This window comes from Ursus arctos, unplaced genomic scaffold, assembly GCF_023065955.2.
Source record: "Ursus arctos isolate Adak ecotype North America unplaced genomic scaffold, UrsArc2.0 scaffold_15, whole genome shotgun sequence".
Taxonomy (NCBI): domain Eukaryota; kingdom Metazoa; phylum Chordata; class Mammalia; order Carnivora; family Ursidae; genus Ursus; species Ursus arctos.
The window spans coordinates 27180319-27201309 of record NW_026622819.1 but is presented as its reverse complement, the minus strand read 5'-3'; the positions used below and the strand labels follow the sequence as shown (position 1 = coordinate 27201309).

The 20991-nt window shown below is 43.3% G+C and overlaps 1 protein-coding gene across 2 annotated transcripts in view; it reads right to left on the bottom strand.

Annotated features, from left to right (window-relative positions):
- Nucleotides 1-6669: 6669 nt before the first annotated feature.
- The window catches only part of SPEF2 (sperm flagellar 2), a 163307-nt gene continuing 148985 nt past the window's right edge, over nt 6670-20991 (bottom strand). For both annotated transcript variants that reach the window (XM_057312193.1, XM_044387027.3), the window contains 4 exons: nt 19437-19616; nt 13071-13307; nt 12748-12870; nt 6670-6986 (listed from right to left, as the gene is read on the bottom strand). In XM_057312193.1, the coding sequence (XP_057168176.1) occupies nt 6948-6986; nt 12748-12870; nt 13071-13307; nt 19437-19616 (579 nt within the window). In that variant the 3' untranslated portion in view covers nt 6670-6947. The remainder of the gene's footprint in view (nt 6987-12747; nt 12871-13070; nt 13308-19436; nt 19617-20991) is intronic.

The following is a 20991-nucleotide window of genomic DNA, read 5'->3' as shown; positions in this document are numbered from 1 at the left end:
TGAGCTGTCAATATTTCCAATTGAAGAGATTTTGCATAGAGATCAGAATTTCAGGCTTCCCACAGTACTGCTAGGTAGCACTTGGTAGCGGCCACTTAGTATGTGACAGTCCTCGCCATGCATGCCCTGTGGCCTCTCTGCCACTGACAATGAAGGTTAATTGTGTTTGTCACAGTACACGTGCTCTGTTTTCTTATAGTAGAATTAAAAGTGAAATCTACCCTCTGCTCTTTTGAAAGTATGAAAATTAAAGATAGACCGAGAAGCTATGTTTTTAAGAAATCTGACCTGCTACCACATTTTTCAAATGTCTGTCAAGTCCATCTAGCATTGTTGTTTGCAGCCTCTGTTCTCATGTCAAATTGTCTCAGAATCATGCAGTCAAGGAAACTGTAGGAGTTCAGTGACAGCACATGCTCCTTCATTTGTCCATTAAATTAAGCTATAACTGATAGAAGAACCTTGATTTATCATGATGCCTCTGTAGGAGAGGGCTTGGCAGGGAAAGAGTATTCTGGAGGCTCATCTGTCTCAGTGTCCTCTGTCTAAAGTATTTGTCAAGAGAAAGGGATTAGACCCTTCCCACTGAGCAGGGGGGCTAGATAGTGAGTGGACCACATGCGTTAGGTCAGGGTCAAATAGAGAGATGTTGCGATCAGATTTATGAAGATCTGAATAAGGGGAAGAAAGGACAGTGAAATTAGCAACACAGGCAAGGCAAGCCGGGAGGCCACAAAAAGTCAGGTATGTAGGTCACTGGAGTCATCTTTCATAAGCCAAGACCCCTGATGGCAAAATTCTGTCGGTAGGGAGGCAATGCTCAATGAGCCAAGGGTTCAAGAGACCAATTCTTAGCTAAGGGGATCCCCTGGGGATATAAACACATGGCTCAACCTTCTGATGCCTCTACCCGACCCACAGTTGTAGGGTTAAGGGTAAAGACTCTTGAGGCAGATCCATTCCCTCCCTGGTAGGAATCCTGGCTCCTTAACAGCCACGTGGGTTAGGTGAGCTCCTCAACCCCTCACACCACAGCAATGAGAATAGCAATATACCTACATTATGAGGTGTCTCTAGACGAGAATTAAATGAGTTAATTCTTAGAAAGTGCTTCGAATAGTGGCTGGCACGTGTCAAATACCCAAGAAGTATTTATTACTGCCTGCTTTGCTACTTTAGGAAAATAGAGTGTTTAGGAACATGGTTATCAGCTTGGAGGAAATCACCCTCTGCAAGAACTAGCAGCAGCATACTTTTACAAGTTGCACCTTAGCGTTATATAAGAACTTTCCAAACAATCCTACTGGCAGGATAGGTAAACTTTGTGAAGGGCAGCTAAATTCAGGAAAGAAAATTGTAACGGTCTACGGTCTCCTATAGCATGGGAAAGCTAAGTGGTATCTTCCAATGCACTCTTCCTGTAGACACTCCTACAAGGAGCCTAGTGGCAAAGGCTCTCCTTGATTTATAGGGACTATGCCATGAGATGGGTTCAAACAGTGAAACTAGTGGAAGAGGAGTAAGCCTTCAGCCTTCGAGCGCGTAGAGAGGTCTGCCGCGTGCGAGAAGGATGTTGTGGTTTCAGCCTGGTTTGTGGGAGCACAGCAAGGTGAGGCTGTTTCAGACGGTGCTCAGTGTCGCTGTCTCCTTGTGGTTAGCATGAAGTGAGCAAAGACACACAGCATTTGCTTGGAGCTCAAGTGCTCAAGGTGTGGCTTTGAGCCCAGGGTGGCCCTTTTGGGGCTTTAAACTGCAGCCATGAGACTCTAGTGGCATGTCTTTCCAGATTTGTTTTGACACAGACTTAAAAACAAAATTTCACCCCTTCCTTATGTTAAGAATCTGAGTGAACGTGCTCATCGATCTGTTTATCCCTAGATCAACAGAATCTTTGGTGACGCCTCTAGTGACAGAGGATGCCCTCCTAAGCCTGTGTCAGAGAACGCGAGAACTCTTGCAGGCTGAAGGAGCTACTCCAACAGGCAACATAAATTCATTATTAAGTCAAATCTGCCAGTAAAATAGGAGAGGAGACAGACTAAGTTGCAAAAGGTGTTGGGGCACAGTTAGGGCCCTTTGTTTAGATAAGATAAGGTAGGGTGTTGGGGAGGGGCTTAGACGGAATCCAGATGATGGGGTCTGCTGGGCTGACCTGTTCAGGGTTAGACTAGGCTCCAGATCCTCAAGGGAGCTGATTACAATAGAATTCTTGGTTCCCCTTAGCTTTCACGCATGAGTCAGCCTCCAGGAGATGTACCCTGATGTCACTCAGCCTGTCTTCTCCAGAGCTGCAGGGATATTTGGGGAGGACGAAAGGGACCCTCTTACCACCTCCATACACACCCTCTCTCTCACACACACAAATAATCCTCAAAAGATGAAATCAATTCTCTCAACAGATCTAGTGTAGGGGGTGAAAAAGATTACAGGAACATCTTTACTCTAAAAGATGTTCTCACCTTTTAGAATTTCTGGTAAGAGGAGACATCCCTCTTCATTCATTACTTCGTTCTGTATTTATTATCTAGTAAGTATCAGAGGCTATGTTGAGTGAAGCTGTATGAGGCTGAGTATGAGAAAAAGATGATGAGTATAGAAGAAGTCGGATTCTAAATAATATCCTAAGAGATGTGGATTTATTTGACAGCAAGGGGTCAGAGGGAACTTTTTAAAGCAAAAGTGTGACATTCTTAAGAAGTGTTTCAGGAAGATTATTTTGGGAGTAGCGCAGAGGCTGGATTGGAGTAGAAAAGGGGAAGATGTAGAAGATAAAGTAAGGGGTCAAATGAGAGCTATTCTAGAGCCTAGAAGAAAGATTTTGAGGGCTCTTGAAATAGGCTGGGGACTGTGGGAACTGAAAGGGGAGGACAGATGTGAGAGAGATTTATATGGAATAATAAGACTGGTGTGAGGCGGAAGAGACAACCAGGAGGCAAGGTTCTGAGTGTCAAAGACCAGGAGAACAGCAGGTGTTGCCATTAGTGGAGAATCAGAAGTAAGAAGGAGCTCTTCTCAAAGAACCTCAAAGATGGATGGGGCATGCGGCCAAATGCCCCATCCAATGTCTGTATCCCATCCACTCCCATTGTAATTCTCCCTTAGGGAGCCTTCGGCTGGCTCAGACAGGGTAACACCTAAGAGACAGCAGTATGGTATTGGGCTCTATGGGTAGGGCTTCTAGTGCAAGGAATAGGGGACGTTCAAACAGTGGGATAAGTCTAATCCAAGTGCTCTGAAGAAAGGTGTGATCCATACATAATGAAGACCAAGCTGAAAAGGCCCTTTGAGGAGATGGAAGTTGAGGTGGCAGAGCCGAGAAGTTGATTCAGTAGAGACAGAATTGCAGTTGGAGCAGGACAAGGGGTGAAGTTCGGCACTCCTGTCATGGCGACCAACTGTTCTGCCACGTGGTCCTCTGCCTCTGTCAGAATGCTTCTAGCAACAGGGAGCTAGCGGCTGCTGAAATCTGTCATGCTGCAACATTCACCACTAGGGTTGGTTTATCCCTGGGGACCGCAGAGAGTACTCCTCTGTCCCTTAAGTTGGAAGCTTCTCTACTCAAGCCTAAGGCTAAGGGATTCAAATTTCCTCACTTCTGAATAAAAAATCAGTTCCTCTGCCTATATAAACTCTGCATATATTAGAGTGTGTGACCATGAACTGCACACAGAATTGCAGCTGAGGTCTGACCACCACAGATCAGAGGAAAATCCACATGTCCCTTACAACCGCTAATGCTCTGAGGGCACTGGATTCGTTAGGGGCCACATCACACAGCAAATTAGTCAAATTGCTTTGAACAAAACCCTTTGTTTTTATTTTTAAACACAGCTAAGCCATACTTGCTCCATCCTGTGCTTGCGCGATTGGTTACTTGTGCACAAGCTGAGCAAACCGGGTAAGAGGGTGGCTTTTGGTGTTACTCTCGAGTTCCCAGTCTGTCCATTACTTACCAGCTGTGTGACTTGGGGCAAGTTAACCATCTCTCGGTCATTCTATGTAAATGGAAATCCTAAGAGTATCTACCTCACAGAGTGGTGAGAATTGACGGAGACAATGCTTGTAAAGCTCTCGGTGGAGTGCCGGCCTCATAGTAAACCCTCAAAACTAGCAGCTATTATTATCTATAGTCACTTCTTATTAGCCCCTTAACCTCGTTATTGGGTCCTCTTTCTGTTATTAAACATAATTTAATTCAAATCTCTCTCAACACTGTGTCACCCATAAGTATAACTCGCCTGGATCCTGTATCCCTTTTTGAACGTCTTCGTGGGTGTTTTGTATCACAGCGATCAGTAAGATAGACAGAGATAGTAGTTCCTGTGGGTAACAGCCCATTGAGGAAGAGGGATAACGAGTAATTTGTGTGGTGAATCTTTTGTGTCCCTCACTGGGTCTGAACTTAACTTGCCCTTGCACTCGTTCCGTATTTGTTGACTTTGCTCCCATGGATATTATGAACAATCCTGTAAAGCCCACGACGATACCCAGAAGAGAGCCACCAGGATAAGAGACTTCCATCTCACAAAGGCAGTAGCTGGAGGACATAGTAATATTTAGTGCAAAAGCAGCATCAGAATGATTTGAAGATGGTTAGGCATTTCCTAGAATTATAAGACTTGACAGGCCTTCAGGTTGATGAGTTCTAGCAGATTATTCCTTTGGGAGAATCCCATGCAGCCTCCAGTTTCAGTGTGAAGTTCCACACCTTGCCGGCCCCAGGACCCGTGTGGGAGAGCTCCTTTTACAGCTCTGGGTAATGTCCAGTCACAACATCTGCTTAATCTTGATGGTGATTAGGAGATTGTGACATGGTAGTAAATGCCCACCAGGGAGCCTTTTCATGTGGTGGTTGCCCTCCTACTGCTTGGATGAGTCAATGGGCCTCAGGAGGGAGATTCTGCAATGTCCTTATTTAACAATGTTGTGCAAGACTATTATGAGAGCAAGGGATACTGTTAGCTCTGCTTTTAATTTTTTTCTATTGCAAAGTAATGTTGCCTCGTCTTGCCCAGTCCTTGATGAAATGTGGATTAGTTTGCCTGTGTCCTCATCATGATATTTTATTTATTTGACTTCGATTTTCAGATATTCCCCTCCTCCTTTCTCTAGAATAACTAGAATTATCTGGTAATAACTAGAATTACATGCAAACCAGCTAAGTTGAATTTTGAAATCTCTGGCAGAGTTTCTTCTCTGTGCTTCTGGGTCACCATCCTCCATCATTTTGAAGACAGGGTTCTGGTAATGGAGCCCACAAGATGCAAATTAAAGAAATATGTCACTCTCCAGAAAGAGAATATAATTCTTACCAACAATAGAAATTGTCTTTGGATTGCTTGCTGTTTTAGTGATCAATCTAAACGTGGTATTTCCACACATTTTGCACAAATGTATCAATAGAACTTAAAGCTGGCTATGATTTTAGTCTTAGGTTCTGGAGCATAGTAATAAAGAAAATGCAAGAGAATCTCTGACTTCGTGGAACTTACAACCTAGTGGAGTGACAGACAAACAAAAGAGTAAACATGCTGTTTGTCAGATGTTGATAAGAACAATGGAAAAAAATTATGTTGTGTTGGGCTGTGGGTTATTTCTATTTTGTTATGTGTTGAGGGAAGGCCTTCCTGATAAAGTGTCACACAAACAGGTACCTAAAGGAAGTGAGGGGACAAGTCATGCCAGTATTTGGGAGAAAATCATTCCAGGCAGAGAAAAAAGCACGTGCAAAGGACCTGAGACAGAAGTGTGCAGGTATGTTTTAGGTACAACAAGGTGGATTTGTCACGTAAGTAGAGTGGGCAAGAGGCAAAATAGCAGGAGATGAGCTCAGAGAGGTAGCAAGGGGTAAGCTCAAGGTGAGAACTTGAGCTGGATGCTGCATGAGATGGGATGCCGATAGAGGGTTGGAGCAGAGGGGTGACATGACCCCATTGTATTATGAAAGTTTCCCCCTGTTGGCTTGGACAGGTTGAGTCTGCGATGACTATGAACTATCAATATGGTAATCAAATGGATAGTATGAGCGAAGTTTGGATTCCAGGGGTGATGGGAATAGAAATTTCAGTGTTAGCCTCTATAATACCAACAAAGTAATGGAAACGATGAGTCATCCAGGGATTGACTGTAGATGGAGGAGGCTGAGTGCTGAGGCCCTCCAACATTTGGAGGTTGAGTAAAAGAGAGGAGGATCCAGCAGCCAGAGAGCCTCAGAAGGAGCAGCCAGGGAGGGGATGGGGACCAAGCAGGGGTTTCACAGAAGGCCCACCACTGAGAATACGTTATCACTCACTTAAAAAGAAAACATTTTCTTGAGATAAGTATCACTGAATTTGAGCCATTAATTTATACAAGTAAAAAGATATAATTCTACAAATACATCCATCTATATGGGAAACATCGCCTTCTATTAGGAAAGGATCAGGAATAGAAGATAGGAGGTGGCTGTACCAGCAGCTGATGATGCAGCCTTCTTTCGGCGGGTGGGATGGAGCTTGCAATTCTATTGCAGGTGGAGCGAGAATGACAAAATGTACATATCAGTACTTCCCTGATGTGGAGCTCCGGGCAATTTTCACTATGTTCGCCCACTGTTTGCCTGCTTCTCATACGGACTTCTCATGACTTATGTGTGTGTTTATTTTTGAACATATTGTCTGATGCCGTCTATTTTCAGAATCACTTCAGAATGCATTCCTTCTTACTTTGGATCTTTGCTCTGTAATTAAGGTTTATTATAGAATATTCTCTGAGTTAAGGAAGGCCCCCTTTTCATTGCTCCTCATAACCTGGTAGGTCATTTCTATACTTACAATGACAACATATATGACCAACACCTTGTTTACATTGATGTTTGGAAGATTCGTTGTCAAATTATAAAAATCACACTCTTGTCTTCATTTCTTTTCCTCTGTAAGCCTTGAAGGAGATCTCTCTCCATCACTTCCTCATACGTGCTCACTCCTTTGGAGAATTATTTTAATATCCTAAGGGAAGAGATACAAAGAGACGTAACAAATATTAATAAGAGATTTAGGATTAATGATCATCTAATATATGGGAGTGATGAAACAGTAAATTGTTTTTATTTTTTTCTTTAAGAAAATGGTGCCCTATTTAGTTGCAATGTCACCCTGCAACTTACTGGCTGTACCCTTGGAACGATATCAAAGATCTTGGAGCCTTTGTTCTCTAATCTAATAATGAAAAGAATTGTCTTATTAGATTAAATAACATTTGTAAGAAGCAATTACACAGGGTTTGGCACATAATGAACAAGCCAAAGTGTTACTTCCCTATTAATGAATGAACAACTGTACTCATTTTATATAAAAGAAAAATTCTAATTCCAAATCAATCGTGTCCACAGATTTGTAGAGTTTTAGACCAGCAGATCATTTGGAGGGGAGATTGTCTCATTTCTCCACGTTTTTTTAAATATTAGGACTAGAAGATCTGGTTTTCCTCCATTTAAAATACCAGCATCTTACGTTTTACATCACAGACATTGAAAAGATAAATTTAAAACATCATCAAAATGTAGAAGGGGTACAAACACACGTGGAAAATGTAGAATTATATATATATATATACAGTTTCTTTTTACCCCCCTACAAATTTAGGGAAATGTTTTAAGAACGTAAGTTTCTTTTCTTCAGAGCTGAGTTCCAAAGGTTTCGATTTGACTGAGGTCCTTTTACGCAAGAAGACATGAGTTAGTTCACTATCTGAGCTGACCCCTGCTGAGTGACACACACTGCTTATTATCAGTCACTACCAGGAATCACAGTGAATCATTTTCTTGTGAGATCTTGTTCTCTGAAAATACAGATTTCCTGCAGCCAGAGGTCAAACCTGAGTGAACTAAGTGAAAAAGAACAGCTGCTCACCATTGACCTTTCTGGTCCTACCCACCATAGTGTTCATAACAGGTCTCCTTTGAATAGTGTACTTATGATAACTAATGCTGACTACTGAATGCTCACTTGTGGGTGAAGGAGTGAGCTGACCTGGAATCACCTGACACGGCAGCACGGACAGAATCATAAGCTCCAGATGTGTAAGTCAGCCCTGGGTAAGTTTGCTATTGAAGTCAGAGGCCATAATTTTCAGTAGCAGTTAATGGAGAGAAACCGAGAGAGTCTGGAAATGTTTGACATGGGTGCTCTGAAAACACAAACCACGGAACCGGGCACCATATTTTGTTACAGAGATAAAGGAGAAGGTTGGAGACTATTTTAGTCAGATACCCTGAAGGTACAGTGGGTTGAAAGTTCCTTCAAGTCACCCTTAATAATTCGTATTTTGTCCTCTTGTAATTAATTGTGTCCCAAATCCTGTGGGATTTGGATTTTCACACTAAAAGATTCATTATTGTGTTCTATTGAATGGAAACCTTAATTTCAAGGATATATGCTTGATTTACAGGTTTGCTAAAAATAATTTACATGTAGTCAGCATGTGTTCATTTTAAGAGACTACACTTATTAGGTTGGTAGAGAAAATCATGTGTTCACTTACATTTGGAAATATATTGGTCATGGGAAATTAATTGACTTTGCTCACTAACAACCCAGTTACAGTATCTTCATTGATCTTACCACATTTATTTAACCAAAGCATTTTCTTAATAATTTGGGAACATTACTTGAAATGACCTCTTTGTATAAGATCTATGAAAGTAGAAGTTAAATAAATGACATTAATTGAATGACTATAAAATCTAACACAAAATCTGGATTTTCCCCAGAGGTAGTGTGGTCACGTGGAGATTTCTGGGACACCAGTTTGGACTCTGTCATCATGGCATGCAACGATGAAAGTCTTTTTCTTTTTTTTCAAAGAGCAGACACTGAATTCAGGAGATGAAATGCCCCAGCTTATTTATTTCTCCACATATAATTTCACATGGCTCAGTAATATTTCCTGGGCAATGCAACTACCAGCAAACCAGTAATAGTAACAAGAGTAATAATAATCATAATGTCTAACATTTATTACTGGGTGCTTTCTAGCTGCCAAGCACTGATCCTTTAAGCACTTTATACGTACCAAATCATCTACTCCACACAAGAGCCCTATGAGAGTTTGTAACCCTATTCTACAGATGGGGAAACCAAGGCACCACGAGGTCACTGGCCCCAGGTCACAGAGTTTGTAGGTGTGAACCCAATCGGTGTGGCTCCTGGGCCCACTCTCTCAACCACAAAGTCGGGCCACCTCCCAATAGGAGCAAAAATAAAACATACGAAAATAATTACGAATACTCAGTTTTCTCAAACATAGATTTTAAAATATTGCTGCTTCCAAACACAAACCTTGTAAACATAGAGCTATCAGGCAACAACCTTCACTCCCCACTGTTTATAACAGCAAACAACATTTTAACCTGAAAAACCACATTCTAGCTTTTGCTCTACTTATCTTGAAAGATCTTCAAATAACATCACTGTGGTTAAAGTTCATTTTAAAATGCGATGTATTTACTCGCACATGGATATCTGGAGCAGAAATGGTGACAGGATGGCTTTGACAGAAACTGAGTCTTCAGAGATTTTTTTTTCCTTTCCTTTATTTTTATCTTTCTTTTCTTTTTTGTCTTTCTTTCTTTCTTTCTTTCTTTCTTTCTTTCTTTCTTTCTTTCTTTCTTTCTTTCTTTCTTCTTTCTTTTCTTTGCTTAGTGAAAATGAGAATAGAACTTCTTACTGGAAAGGGGAGCTCTTTCATTTTAGAATATCAGGCCTTAGGCTTTTTAGGTTATTGTCTCAGTTCTCTGATTCGCAGTTGTAGGAACGAGTCCCATTTATACAGTCCTCCGACCCCTTATGGATTCGAGATGGAGGGCCAGGGAGGAGAGGTGGCGGCCAGGAGGGAGGGAGCTGAAGCAGCCGACTCTGCAGAAGCACTCTGGCAATGAAGGAATAAATGGACAGACCGGATGGGTGACAGACAGGCTAATGGTCTTTCTGCTGTTGGAGCGTCAGATGGTGCTGGTCCCCGGAGGCTGGCTGACTGGAGGAGGTCAGACCCCCCACGCTGGCTGGCTCCAGCTGGAGGGACGCCGCACACCGAGGAGATCTGGGGAGTGTGCAGAGCTGGTGTCCGTAGTCAGTATGTCCAAGTGCTCCTGGGGAGAGCAGGCGGCAGCCCAGAATCCTGCCATGCTGGCTGCAGTCCTGTGCGGAGGGACCTACCGTCCAAAATGTCAGTAGCGGGGTGTACTGCGAGTTGATCAAATTCCTTCCAAAATGAGGGCAATACATAAGTGAAAAAGAGCCCCATGGACTCCAGCTTTCCCTAGGAGTCAGAATACCTTCTCAAGGTATTCTTTTCAAGGGGCTGCCTCTGGAAGGCAGTCATCCATTGGCTGTTTTCTTTTCTCAGGAAAGCGCTGAAGAGAATCTTCTCTGCAAAGTTAATCATATTTAGTCTGGCCAGAGTAAAGACGTTCTCAAATTGCCTGGCTTTGTAAGGAGTTTTCCTCCCACTAGGGGAGGAAATAATTGTGGCATCGTTTTATGTTCCTACTGGTTCTTGGTAGTTAATGTAAGATAAATTCTAACATATGGCTCTGGAACATTCCTTATACAGGGTGACGCCGGCCCAAAGGAAAGCAAAAGGGGGGTAGATCCCCGCAACCGGCAACTCTCCCCCCGCAACCGGCAACTCTCCCCCCTCCTCCCTCACCCTCCTTTCTCCACCCCTTTGTCTAGTTCTGGTGTCCACTGTCCCCACGAATTCTAGGGTCACACTGACCTGTGCCCTCCTCCTCCTAAGTGGGGAAGAAGGCTGGTCTTTATTAATGAAAATATGTGATATAAGAAACTGGAAAGGGACATGAAACGCTCCAGTTTTGATACAAACATTTTTGATACTAATGATGTTTCCAGCGATTTTAGCCTATTTATATAAAGAGACACAACTTTTTTTTAAAGAGCCCTATTAAAGGTAGAGACCTAATGATATGATATGGTGAAGAGACAAACACTTCGGGATGAAGACGTTGATGTCACATCATGGCCCTGCTCAGAAGCCCTACCGGCTCCCCTTCCTCCCACGCAGTCCTGCATTCACGCTTTTGCACAGGCCTCTCCTTTTCCCTGTGATGCTGTCCTCAGTCCACCCCAACAGCAAATCCATGTCCACGTCCTCTCCTGTCCCTCCACTTTCAACAATCTTGGCCATCTTTGAAGATTCAGCTTCTGGAGAAAAAATGTCCTATGTTTTGAATCCCTATAATGTTGTGCTTGGGTGGCATACCATATATCATTCTCTGGTTATTTTCTTACATGTAAAAATTCTCTTGCAAACGGAAGGGGAATTTGAGAACAGAAATTGAGCTTTGTACTCATTTTGTCTCTCATGGAAACTGACATTACCAGCCTCAGTAATAAGTGCTCAGTAGTGAAGAGTAATCGTAACAGCCATCATTTCTGCAGTATTTGCCAAGTGTCAGGAACCATGCCACGTGCTTCCTATGCACGATCTCATTTAATCCTCACCACAGTCCTTTGAATAGTAACGGCTGTTACTCCCATTTAACAGATGAGAAAGCTGGGATGAACAGAAAGTGAAAGTCAGGGATCTAGTTAGTACAGCTGAGATTCAGTCCCGTGACTTTCTGATTCCTGAGCCTGTGTTCCAAAATGCTCTAATCTCACTTCACTACTGGATGAGAGTCCGCTAGCTTGTTAGAATGAATTTCAGTGATTACCAACACAGGTAATACAATTTCTATGTAAAAAGATCAGCAATCTAGAACAAACCAATTCAGGGCTGTAGATATTCAAGTTGGAATAGTCTCATTTCTGGGCATAGAAGGTTATCACTGAGAAGTCAGGAGTAATACATCTTAGATGACCTTCATTTTATCAAAGTGAAAGTGGTTTTATCTTAAACTCAGCAAATCCCGTGTAGTCCAATAAACACCTAGCAGGAGCCAAATAAGGAGGTCTCATAGGGCTGAACTGGTGTGTAAGGGGCTGCACACTTACCCCACTGTGAAGGGGGGCAAGCGCACAACCTGCCTGCCTCAGCCCTTGCTGTTGGAGACCAGGCACCACCACTGCGGTGACCGTTCAGAACGTGGGGTACAGAACGGCTGCTTACTGTGAGCTCTGGAGTGCAGCTCTTCTTTTCTTCCTTCCCTCCTTCTGAGTTGGTCCAGTCTCGCTGGGTTTTGTCCTCAGTTTCTCCATCTTACATAGTATTTCCCTGATGGAACTGGCACCCGGTCTTTTGCGTGCACTCTCGCCATATGCACAACACATAGATTGTGGGCTGTGATTAGAGTGCAATGACTATGCTGGCACTTGGTTGGGTGTCATGGTCTCCTTAGTTCTCTTTGGCAAAGGGGGATTCTATTCTCCATACCCTTCAGTCATAGGCCAGTCATTAGATGCCTGGAATGATCCGGAACACTAATACTGCCACTCACCCAGCTTTAATCTCATCTCCTCCAGCTTTCTGTCTTAGGTCCAAAGTAGCCCCATGCCTGATGAGGCAGTTCCATAATGCTGACGGTATCGTCCACAGTACTGCCAGCTCCTCTCCTGTCGCTGACCTTGCTGCCCTCCGGGTATCACGGGCTGGCCTGTCTGAGCTGATGCTGTTACCAGCTTAACTTCTCCTGACCCTGGTTTGGCCGACTCCAGCTTCCCCCCCATCTCTGTAATCCACATTGGAGATGTCCCACCATGTCCCGATCCTGAGCTCAACTGAATTAGGACACTTTTGGGGAATACTCACAGGGATTTTATAGTCTGAATAATTTGAAATCAGATCTTGAATAAAAGGATGCTTTAAAAGAACAGCAACTTCAACTGGCTCCAGATTCTTGGCACCAAGGTCTCGAAATACTTTTATGAAGTTCTTTCAAGAAGAAAAAAAAAACGAAGTTAATTAACTTTATAGTCCCGCAGATGTTAAAAACTGATTTTACTTAATAAAGGAATTTGCCATAATTTCTATACCATGATACATTTGAGAGTACTTCCATGAAACTATGCTAAAACTTGAGGGTAACTTTTCTTATGTACAGGTCACCCCTTTAATGAAAGACTCTGACCAACCTCTGTGTAAGCATTCTCCATCTGCAGGTGGCTGGCAAATCTGTTAGCATCCTGTACTTCCTTTCCTCCTTGGAATACTTTGAGTAGTCTTTCCATGGAAATCTTTTCAGTGTTGGCGTTCTCCGGGATTTCTTCCTTTCCCTCCCCGTCTTCTCTTAGTTCCCTTTCCTCACTCACAAAGTTTCCCTCGAGTTCGGGATATTCCTCAACCGGACTCGCGTCAGTCAAGGTGGAGGTCTGTGTGATGAAATGAGGAGACTATGAAGTCGGACTGAAGTCTTTCCAGGAATGGAGACGTTGAGAACACAGCAATGTTGCCACATACTTTTCATGCAGTGAAAGGATGGTGCCTCCCACCACCTAGCCAAACAAAGTATCGAAGAGAATGGGCTAGCTGCACTGGATATCACATCAAGATTCTAGACTAACTCTGCCTGTGGATTACAGATGCCTTGTGTGGGGTGTGTCTTACTTACGTCCATACATGCTTCGGCTTACCGCATGCCAGGCGCCTCGGATTCCTCCATAAATGGATACTGGAGTGAATTAGTGTAACTGGTGTCAGACTTCTGTACGTGAAGGTAAATTTTTAAAGGATTTGCTTTGGAAATTGACTATAGTTGAGAGGTTATGGCAAGTTAGTTACTTAAGCTTGATAGATTCTAAGAGCTTTAGAAATGTTTGTTTTAATACTGGAGGTTAAACCCAACTAAACATTGGAAGGCAAGATAGAAAACAAATTGAATGTGGAAAGTCAGGTGGGATTGTCATGGCTGCTTCTTGAAATGTGTCCAAAAGCCATGAAGTCAGGCACTGACCCTGTGAGTATGGGAAAGAGTACGTTGTTTCTGATGTAATTTCGTATTTATCAAACGCCTGAAAAATAGTCCTGCCTGTTGACCCTGTAATTACAAATCTAGTGTGCACAAAGACTTTTGTATATGGATGTTTGTTCAGTGTTACAGCAAACACAAAAAAGCTGCAATTCCAAAAATGGGAAGTGGTGACATAAATTACTGTGTATTTCTGTGATGGAATACTATACTGCCATGAAAAGTGTGGTTTAGAAGACTACCTAGTGAACTGAGAAAACACTCATAGAATAAGTGCAAAAAGAAGACAAAAGAAAATAATAAATACACAAGAATCCCATTTTCTTATATATCTATGCTTGTTAGTGAATGAAAGAAAGACACAGTAAAGAGTTAGCGATGGTTACCTTCGGGTGGTAGTGGAACAGGTGATTTCTTTTTCACTTAATTTTGTACTTTCCAAAAACTCTACATATTTGTATTTGTTGTATTTACTGTAATAAATGTGTCTATGTGTGTGTGTGTTGTCTCATGATGAGATAATTGATATTTGATGATTTGCCATAGAAAAATGGGTGTTTTTAGAATGTCGTTGGGTCAGATGTCAGAAAACACCCAAATATTGGTTCTCCTTTATCCCAAGAAGGGAAAAATGCTAAATTTAGGCTTTAAATAAAAGTAGGGATCCAATGTCTATAAATATTCGCTTCAGTAGAAGTATTAAGTGCAAGTGAATTAATCATGCAAATTCTTTCCAAACAGTTACAAAAGTCCCAGGTATAAAAAGGATTATGGTACAGCAGCAAATTAAGCCTCTGATAGTTGCCAGTCCCTTTAGGAGATTTGTAGGGGCCGTAAGCAGTGTAACGAAGATGGGTTCCATTTGCCTTAGCTCTGTATGGGTTGGGTTTCTGTATCCTCTGGTATACAAGGAAATTGGAAATTTAATCTAATCTAAGAGAAAGAGAGAGAGAGCGAGAGAATGCTTTATCAGGTGAAGATTTTGGAATTAAGTATACATCTATCTATCTATCCATTCAACTTCTTCTCTATTTTAAACGATTGAAATATTACAGTGCAGAAATGTGAAACTGGCCTCTTTGTGTCCACCTGGGAAGCTCGGGGATCATCACACTGGCTACCTATCCATAGTTTTCCAGGGCATTAGAACATTTAGTATAATGAAATGAACACAGTCCGGATGTAAAACATCTTGCCGAGTTGTGCAGGATGAATGGATTGCTATTGCGACTGCAGTATAAACGCTGCGTGGGCATGATGATAAGGACAGAACCTGCGGGTGAGCAAATGACTAGTCAGATTCCAAGAGCAGGGGACACCTGAATTAAACAGAGAAAGAGCCTCACGTCTCTGCACTATTTCCATGATTAGAGAGGGACTCACTTTTCAGAGGCCTGATAGAATCATCACGGGACAAAAGAATCGTTACCAAAAGGCTACGATTTAAACATTTGAAATTTTAATGAAAAATCCGTATTAATATTAAAGGATGCTTTTGCCATTTTTGCCATTTTTGCTCTCCATAGGGTTGAGACAGAATAGACTTAGCGGTTCAGTGAGAGGGCAGGGAGAGAGGGGAAGCTGAGATGGGAACCAAAGGAGCCAGATCAGCGTCCTGGTGAGACTGTGGAGGGTGCAAGAGAAGAGGCTCTCTCCAACAGACATCTCTGAAAGACCACAATTTTGAATGTGGGTGTATGAGCAAAACTGGTGACGCCAGTTTGAAGAAAAGTCAGTGCTTCTGAATGAGCAATTACTAGTGGCATCAAAACTCTGTGTGAGTCACGTTAACATCTGAGCAGCAGGACAGACTGTGGCTTTAGCAAACACGATGTCACACTCAGTTACCTCTCGGAGGCTCAAGATCTCCCAACAAATGTGTCCCCGGAATGGTGCCTGGCCATGCATTTCTATCATTCAATCAGTTCAGTCCCACATCTCAGAGGCAGAACAAAAGGTCAGTCCTTGGGACTAATATGGGCAAAGGGTCAAAAGAGTAAGACGGAATGAAAATTTATCTATTTCAAACCCCAGCATCTCAAATGCTCTGCTAAGATGCTTTAACAAGCTCTTCAAAATGTGGGAGTTTCAAGCTTACAATTTACTGAATTCCTACACCATAACCCCATACCACGCAGGCCAGAATGAACCATTTCCCCAAATGTCAACTTATTTAGAGCTTCACTAGGACTAGTGCATACTCATGAATGCTTCGCTCTTGAGTTTCTTTTAAATTACTCGAGGAGCCATGGATTTGAACAGAAGGTCTGTGCCACATTGAGTATAACAGCATGAGTCACAGAAATGGAGTAAGGAAGAATGAACTATTGGGGAGATTTCCAGTTGTTTATGCGGAAAGCAAAAGCAGAGATCTGATTTAATGTCTTGGGAGTGAATGTGGACCTGTCGGAGGCGTTATTTCTGAGCAGGCTCATTCTGGCTTCCTGGGAAGAGGTTGCCCAGGAAACTAGAACACAGCTGGAAAGGGCACAGTAACAGAGTAGCATAATTGGAGGCAGGATAGTAAGAATAAGGGGTGAGCAAGAATGAGGGAGGGGGATGGATCCTGAATTTCAAAAGCTCAAGCTCCTAAGATTCACCCGGAGCCAGGAACAGGCCTCTGTGTGTGGTGCGTCACGGGCGTGCTCTTTGCCCCCCTGCCCCTCAGCCTGGTTCCATCTGTGTGGTGCAGTGGTTATGGGGCAGTTCCTGTGCAGTGTCCTTGGACCTCAGAAGAGCTCTGGAGAGAAGCACTCCAGGGCTTGCTTCCCCTGTGGGACACTAGCTTCTGTGAATGAGCGGGTTAGGGACAGAGGGGATGCAGAGCCTTCCTGTGCTTGCTGGCCTGGCTGCTACTCACCCAGGTAGCTGTCTGTTGCTATAGCAACAATTCTAGCACATGCTTCATTTTTTCCTGGACTTTCCAGCTCGTTGCAGCCTCCTGGATCCACTATTGCCTCCGCTGGGAATGTCTGCTCTCCTCCTACCTACCTTGGAAACAGGATTCCATTCCTCTCCCCTCTCTCTTCTTCCCTTCCTTTCCGCCGTGTTTGCAAACACTAATTGAACACTTGCTATGTGGCAGCTAACGTGGTGTCCCGAACTCAACGTAGAAATAATTTAGCAGTAGGATTCAACAGACAGACAAACCGCTGCCTGAATTACTAGCTCTTCTTACTTCCCTCCTTTGCCCCACTACAGTCTGCTCTCAACACTGCAGCCAGAGAGATCGCCATACATTTTAAGTCAGATGGCTCTGTTCCAGTAACTTCTCATCTCGTCTCTTGTGAGAGTCAAAGCCAAGGTCCTTACAGTGGCCCTCAGGGCCCTCTCCCCTCACTTTTTGTTCTTACTACTCTCCTCCAGCTCACTCCTCTCCAACTACAATGGCTGGTCTTTAGAATTAGGGCTTTGGCATCCACTGCTGTCTTTACTTAGAATTGCAATTACCTTGCTGTTGCTCCCAGCATTGCGACCCGCCCCAACTCCTGTATTTTTCCCTATAATCTTTTTTTTCTCTAGCATTTTTTATGATATGATGTAGTCTATATGTTACTTATTTTATCCCCAGGTCAAGGGTGGTTTCCAGTTCGCAGGAAAGCTGGATAAATATTTGTTGAATAAATGCATGTATGCATGCAGTGGTACTCAGCCCTGCCGGGGAGGGTCTGAATATAAGGGGGCTCAGTTGAGAGCGCTCAGTGTTGCTCTTGAGGGGGGAGGCTTCATGAATCATCTGGTGGTTGAAAAAGGTCTTGGATACCGGGAAGGCCTTGGACCCTTCAGGATGAGATGAAGGTATTCCAGATGGAAGCAATAGCAAAAACGATGATAGGGAAGTGGGAAAGAAGAAGGCATAAACACTGCTTTTGATCACTAAGGCCCTGTGTTAATCTGTCCTTTATACTGTGTTCCTTCCATGTTTGGGACATTATTCGCCCATTCTTTTCTGCACGGATGGGGCAATTAGACAGAGTCCCTTCAGGGGAGCAAATCTGGCATCTTCTGTATTCCTTGTGGATCACAGGGCTATGCAGATGGCATGATTTACAAAGTTAATTAATTAATTAACTGACTCAATGAAATTTTTGCTGAGCTTTGTGCCAGTAATTTGGGTTCAAGGTTATGGCAGGTTCAGAACAAAACAGATGGCTCCTCCCTGACCTCAGGGTGCTTAAAGTCTAGAAAAGAAGCTGATCTGAAGAAGTAGTTACTATGAGGAGTACCTTGAAAGAAGCACAGAATGTACTAGAAACATATGGCAGGGGGTGCCTGACATCATCTGAGGTCAGGGAAGCTGTTCTGGAGGACAGACATTTGACTGAGACCTCCTGGCAGGCCATGATCCATGCCAGAGTTAGCTCAGGGAGGCCCAACGTATAGGGGGACACAGGAACATCAGTGGGGAAGTGGCAAATTCAGTCCCAACAAAGGCAGTTCAAATCTTAACGCCTTATTTACTTGGGAAAACTGAAACTGGCCTTCCACTGTTTAAGACAGAATTCTGGAGTGAAACAAACACTTCTTGCTGTACTTTCTGTCACTGTGTGAGTGTTGAAGGGTCAAAAAGCCCTGAGTGGTCAGCTTACTGGGCACCTGCCTGACCTCACTCTGGCCCTGATGGGAGGGGAAGGACATCTCTCGTGCAGTTGCTCAGGGCCAAGATTTAGATCTAAGAGGGTCTATTTCTTCGCATATGTGAAAGCTGTCACAGAAACTTCCCCTACTTTTTTTTTTTTAAGGGAACCCAGCATACTCTGTTTTGACAGACATGTATGAAAGGCAAACAAGTGTGGCTCGGACATCTGCAGAGTTTGGATTGGGCAGTACCTGTCTCTCCTCCGTGTCCATAAAAGGAAAAAGCGTTCCATTACGAGGACCACAGCTCTGTCCCCAAAAGGTCAGGGGAATGCTAAGAGTCATGCAAATGGGTACCTAGTAAGTACATGGGTAGTTAGCCCTCTGTTCTGGGGCTTTTCCATCCCCCCAAAAGCTAGGGAATGCCAATCCTTTAGAAATCTGAAAGGGAATGTGAGGTTTTATTAGCTATGAAGCTTCTTTGTCTTTGGATGCCGGAGATACAAGGGACCTGTGGATTTCAGGTGGCTGGGCTTTGGCCTGAAACACTATCAAGTGTCACATATATGTGGGATGTCTGACGCCTGAACTTGTTTTACGTACAATTTCCACACAGGATGACAGATAGATTGGATTGATACCCATTTCTTTTTCATTTATAAGGATCGGCACTTCATGTCAAATGAAGGCTGTCCTTTACAGAACAAACTTGGATTCCACCAAGAAACTTGGAGCAAATTTTGATTTTACTACAAAGGTATTTTTTTGGATAGTGGGTCTCTAGTTCTTAATCGAATTGAGTAAAGCTTTATTGAATACCTACTATGTGTAAAGTGCTGTGTTAGGTACCCCGAAAAACAGAGCTGAAACAAATGGATTCTGTTGTTAGAAGTTTAGGATCTTCCGGCATCCCCCTGGAGACCCCAATGCTAGTCCATTTCTGGAACACAATTACCTTTTCTGTAATAACAGGAGTTGTTTCGATTGGGTGGAAGACATGAGTCCCGATGGCCACACTGAGGGCCCTGTATACGCCTTCCACAGCATCTGGATCACAAGCAAAGTAAAGCAGCATCTGCGTGTAGTCAAGTTGAGGTGGATCCTTCTCAGGGTCAGCAAATAGCCTAAAGAAAAACTGTCGCACAAAGAGAATGTCAATCAAAGATAAAAGATTTAAAATGGGTAGACAGTAGGTGGCCAGGCAACGAAGGATCCTTCCAGGTACTTTGGAATAAGGCCACTTTCTGAGGATTGAATCAGTAAACATAATATACAATGAATGGTATTCACTGAAGAGTATGCTAAGTTAAAAAACAGAGTAAGTAAGGTTCAAAATTCTAATGTTAAAGAAAATTGTATGCTAATCAATGGTATCAACATATTTAGGAAAGACTATGCTAATAAAGGTGGTGGGGCTACATTTTAAGCAGGAAAAGGGAGGCACAGTGCAAGGCCCCATCTGTCTATCCTTATCACCACTCTGACAACCTGGGCTCTGACTCACAAATATAGAGCTTCCAGGAGGCATCCCTGTGGGGGGTGGAGACAGGGGGAAATGTTGCCCAAAGTCATGGGAGTCTAACCATTGAAATCTTTCAACGGGCCAACACCGCTCTGAGCTCCATACTTCACCTGTTGACAGTAACGTGACTTTCCATGGTGGATGCACGCTGGGGAAGAGAGTGCGCTAATCACCGCATATCGGGTTTTTGGGCAATCTCTCTCTCACTCTAGAAGACTGCACTGCAAGTCAGCTCCATTTGCAGCGTGCTGTGCATCTGGCAGTGGGAGAAGTTAGTGCATGGGAATCCAATACCCCCTGGGGCCGGACAAAGCAGCTCAAACCCTGGGACTCACAGGTCACACCTAAGCACCTAACCAGCTCCATGGCCCTGCTTGAAGAGGAGACCAGCTTCCCTCATGAGCTTGATGAAGTAGATGGTTTTGGAATGGTGTAAGGTTCTGCACGTATGGCAAATCTTAGGTGATTCTAATGTCACTGGTCCTGGCTTCCGCTTTGAGAAGCAAGTGCCCAAATGCCTAGATCCATAGATACCAAGCTATTCTCTATTACCCACAATCCTTACAACTATGAACAAATTTAGTTAGACACTTGGGAGAATAAGTTTCTGCTACTTGACAAATTCAATAAAAATTTAAATAAAAATCACTTTGATAGGAGACTACATAAAATCTATTATGCTGCAAAGCAGGAAAGAGTCTTAGAGGTCAGTGGAATCTGCAAGTTCATTCATTCAGTCAGTTTATCAAAGTTAATGGAGTTGTACGTCTGTTGTAAGCCAGGCACAGAGCTACCCTGAGATGCTTAAAAACACTCTTCGACAGTAAGGCGTCCTTTGATTTTTTTTATGATCCAGCTGGTGGGTTCCTTCAGGACTTTGTGTTTTCTTTGTCCCCTCTTGCCTCTCAGTTACTTCAGGGATTGCCAGCAGGACTAGGAGTAGGAGGGAGACTAACACTAACAGATAACCACTGCAGGGTCCCGGAGG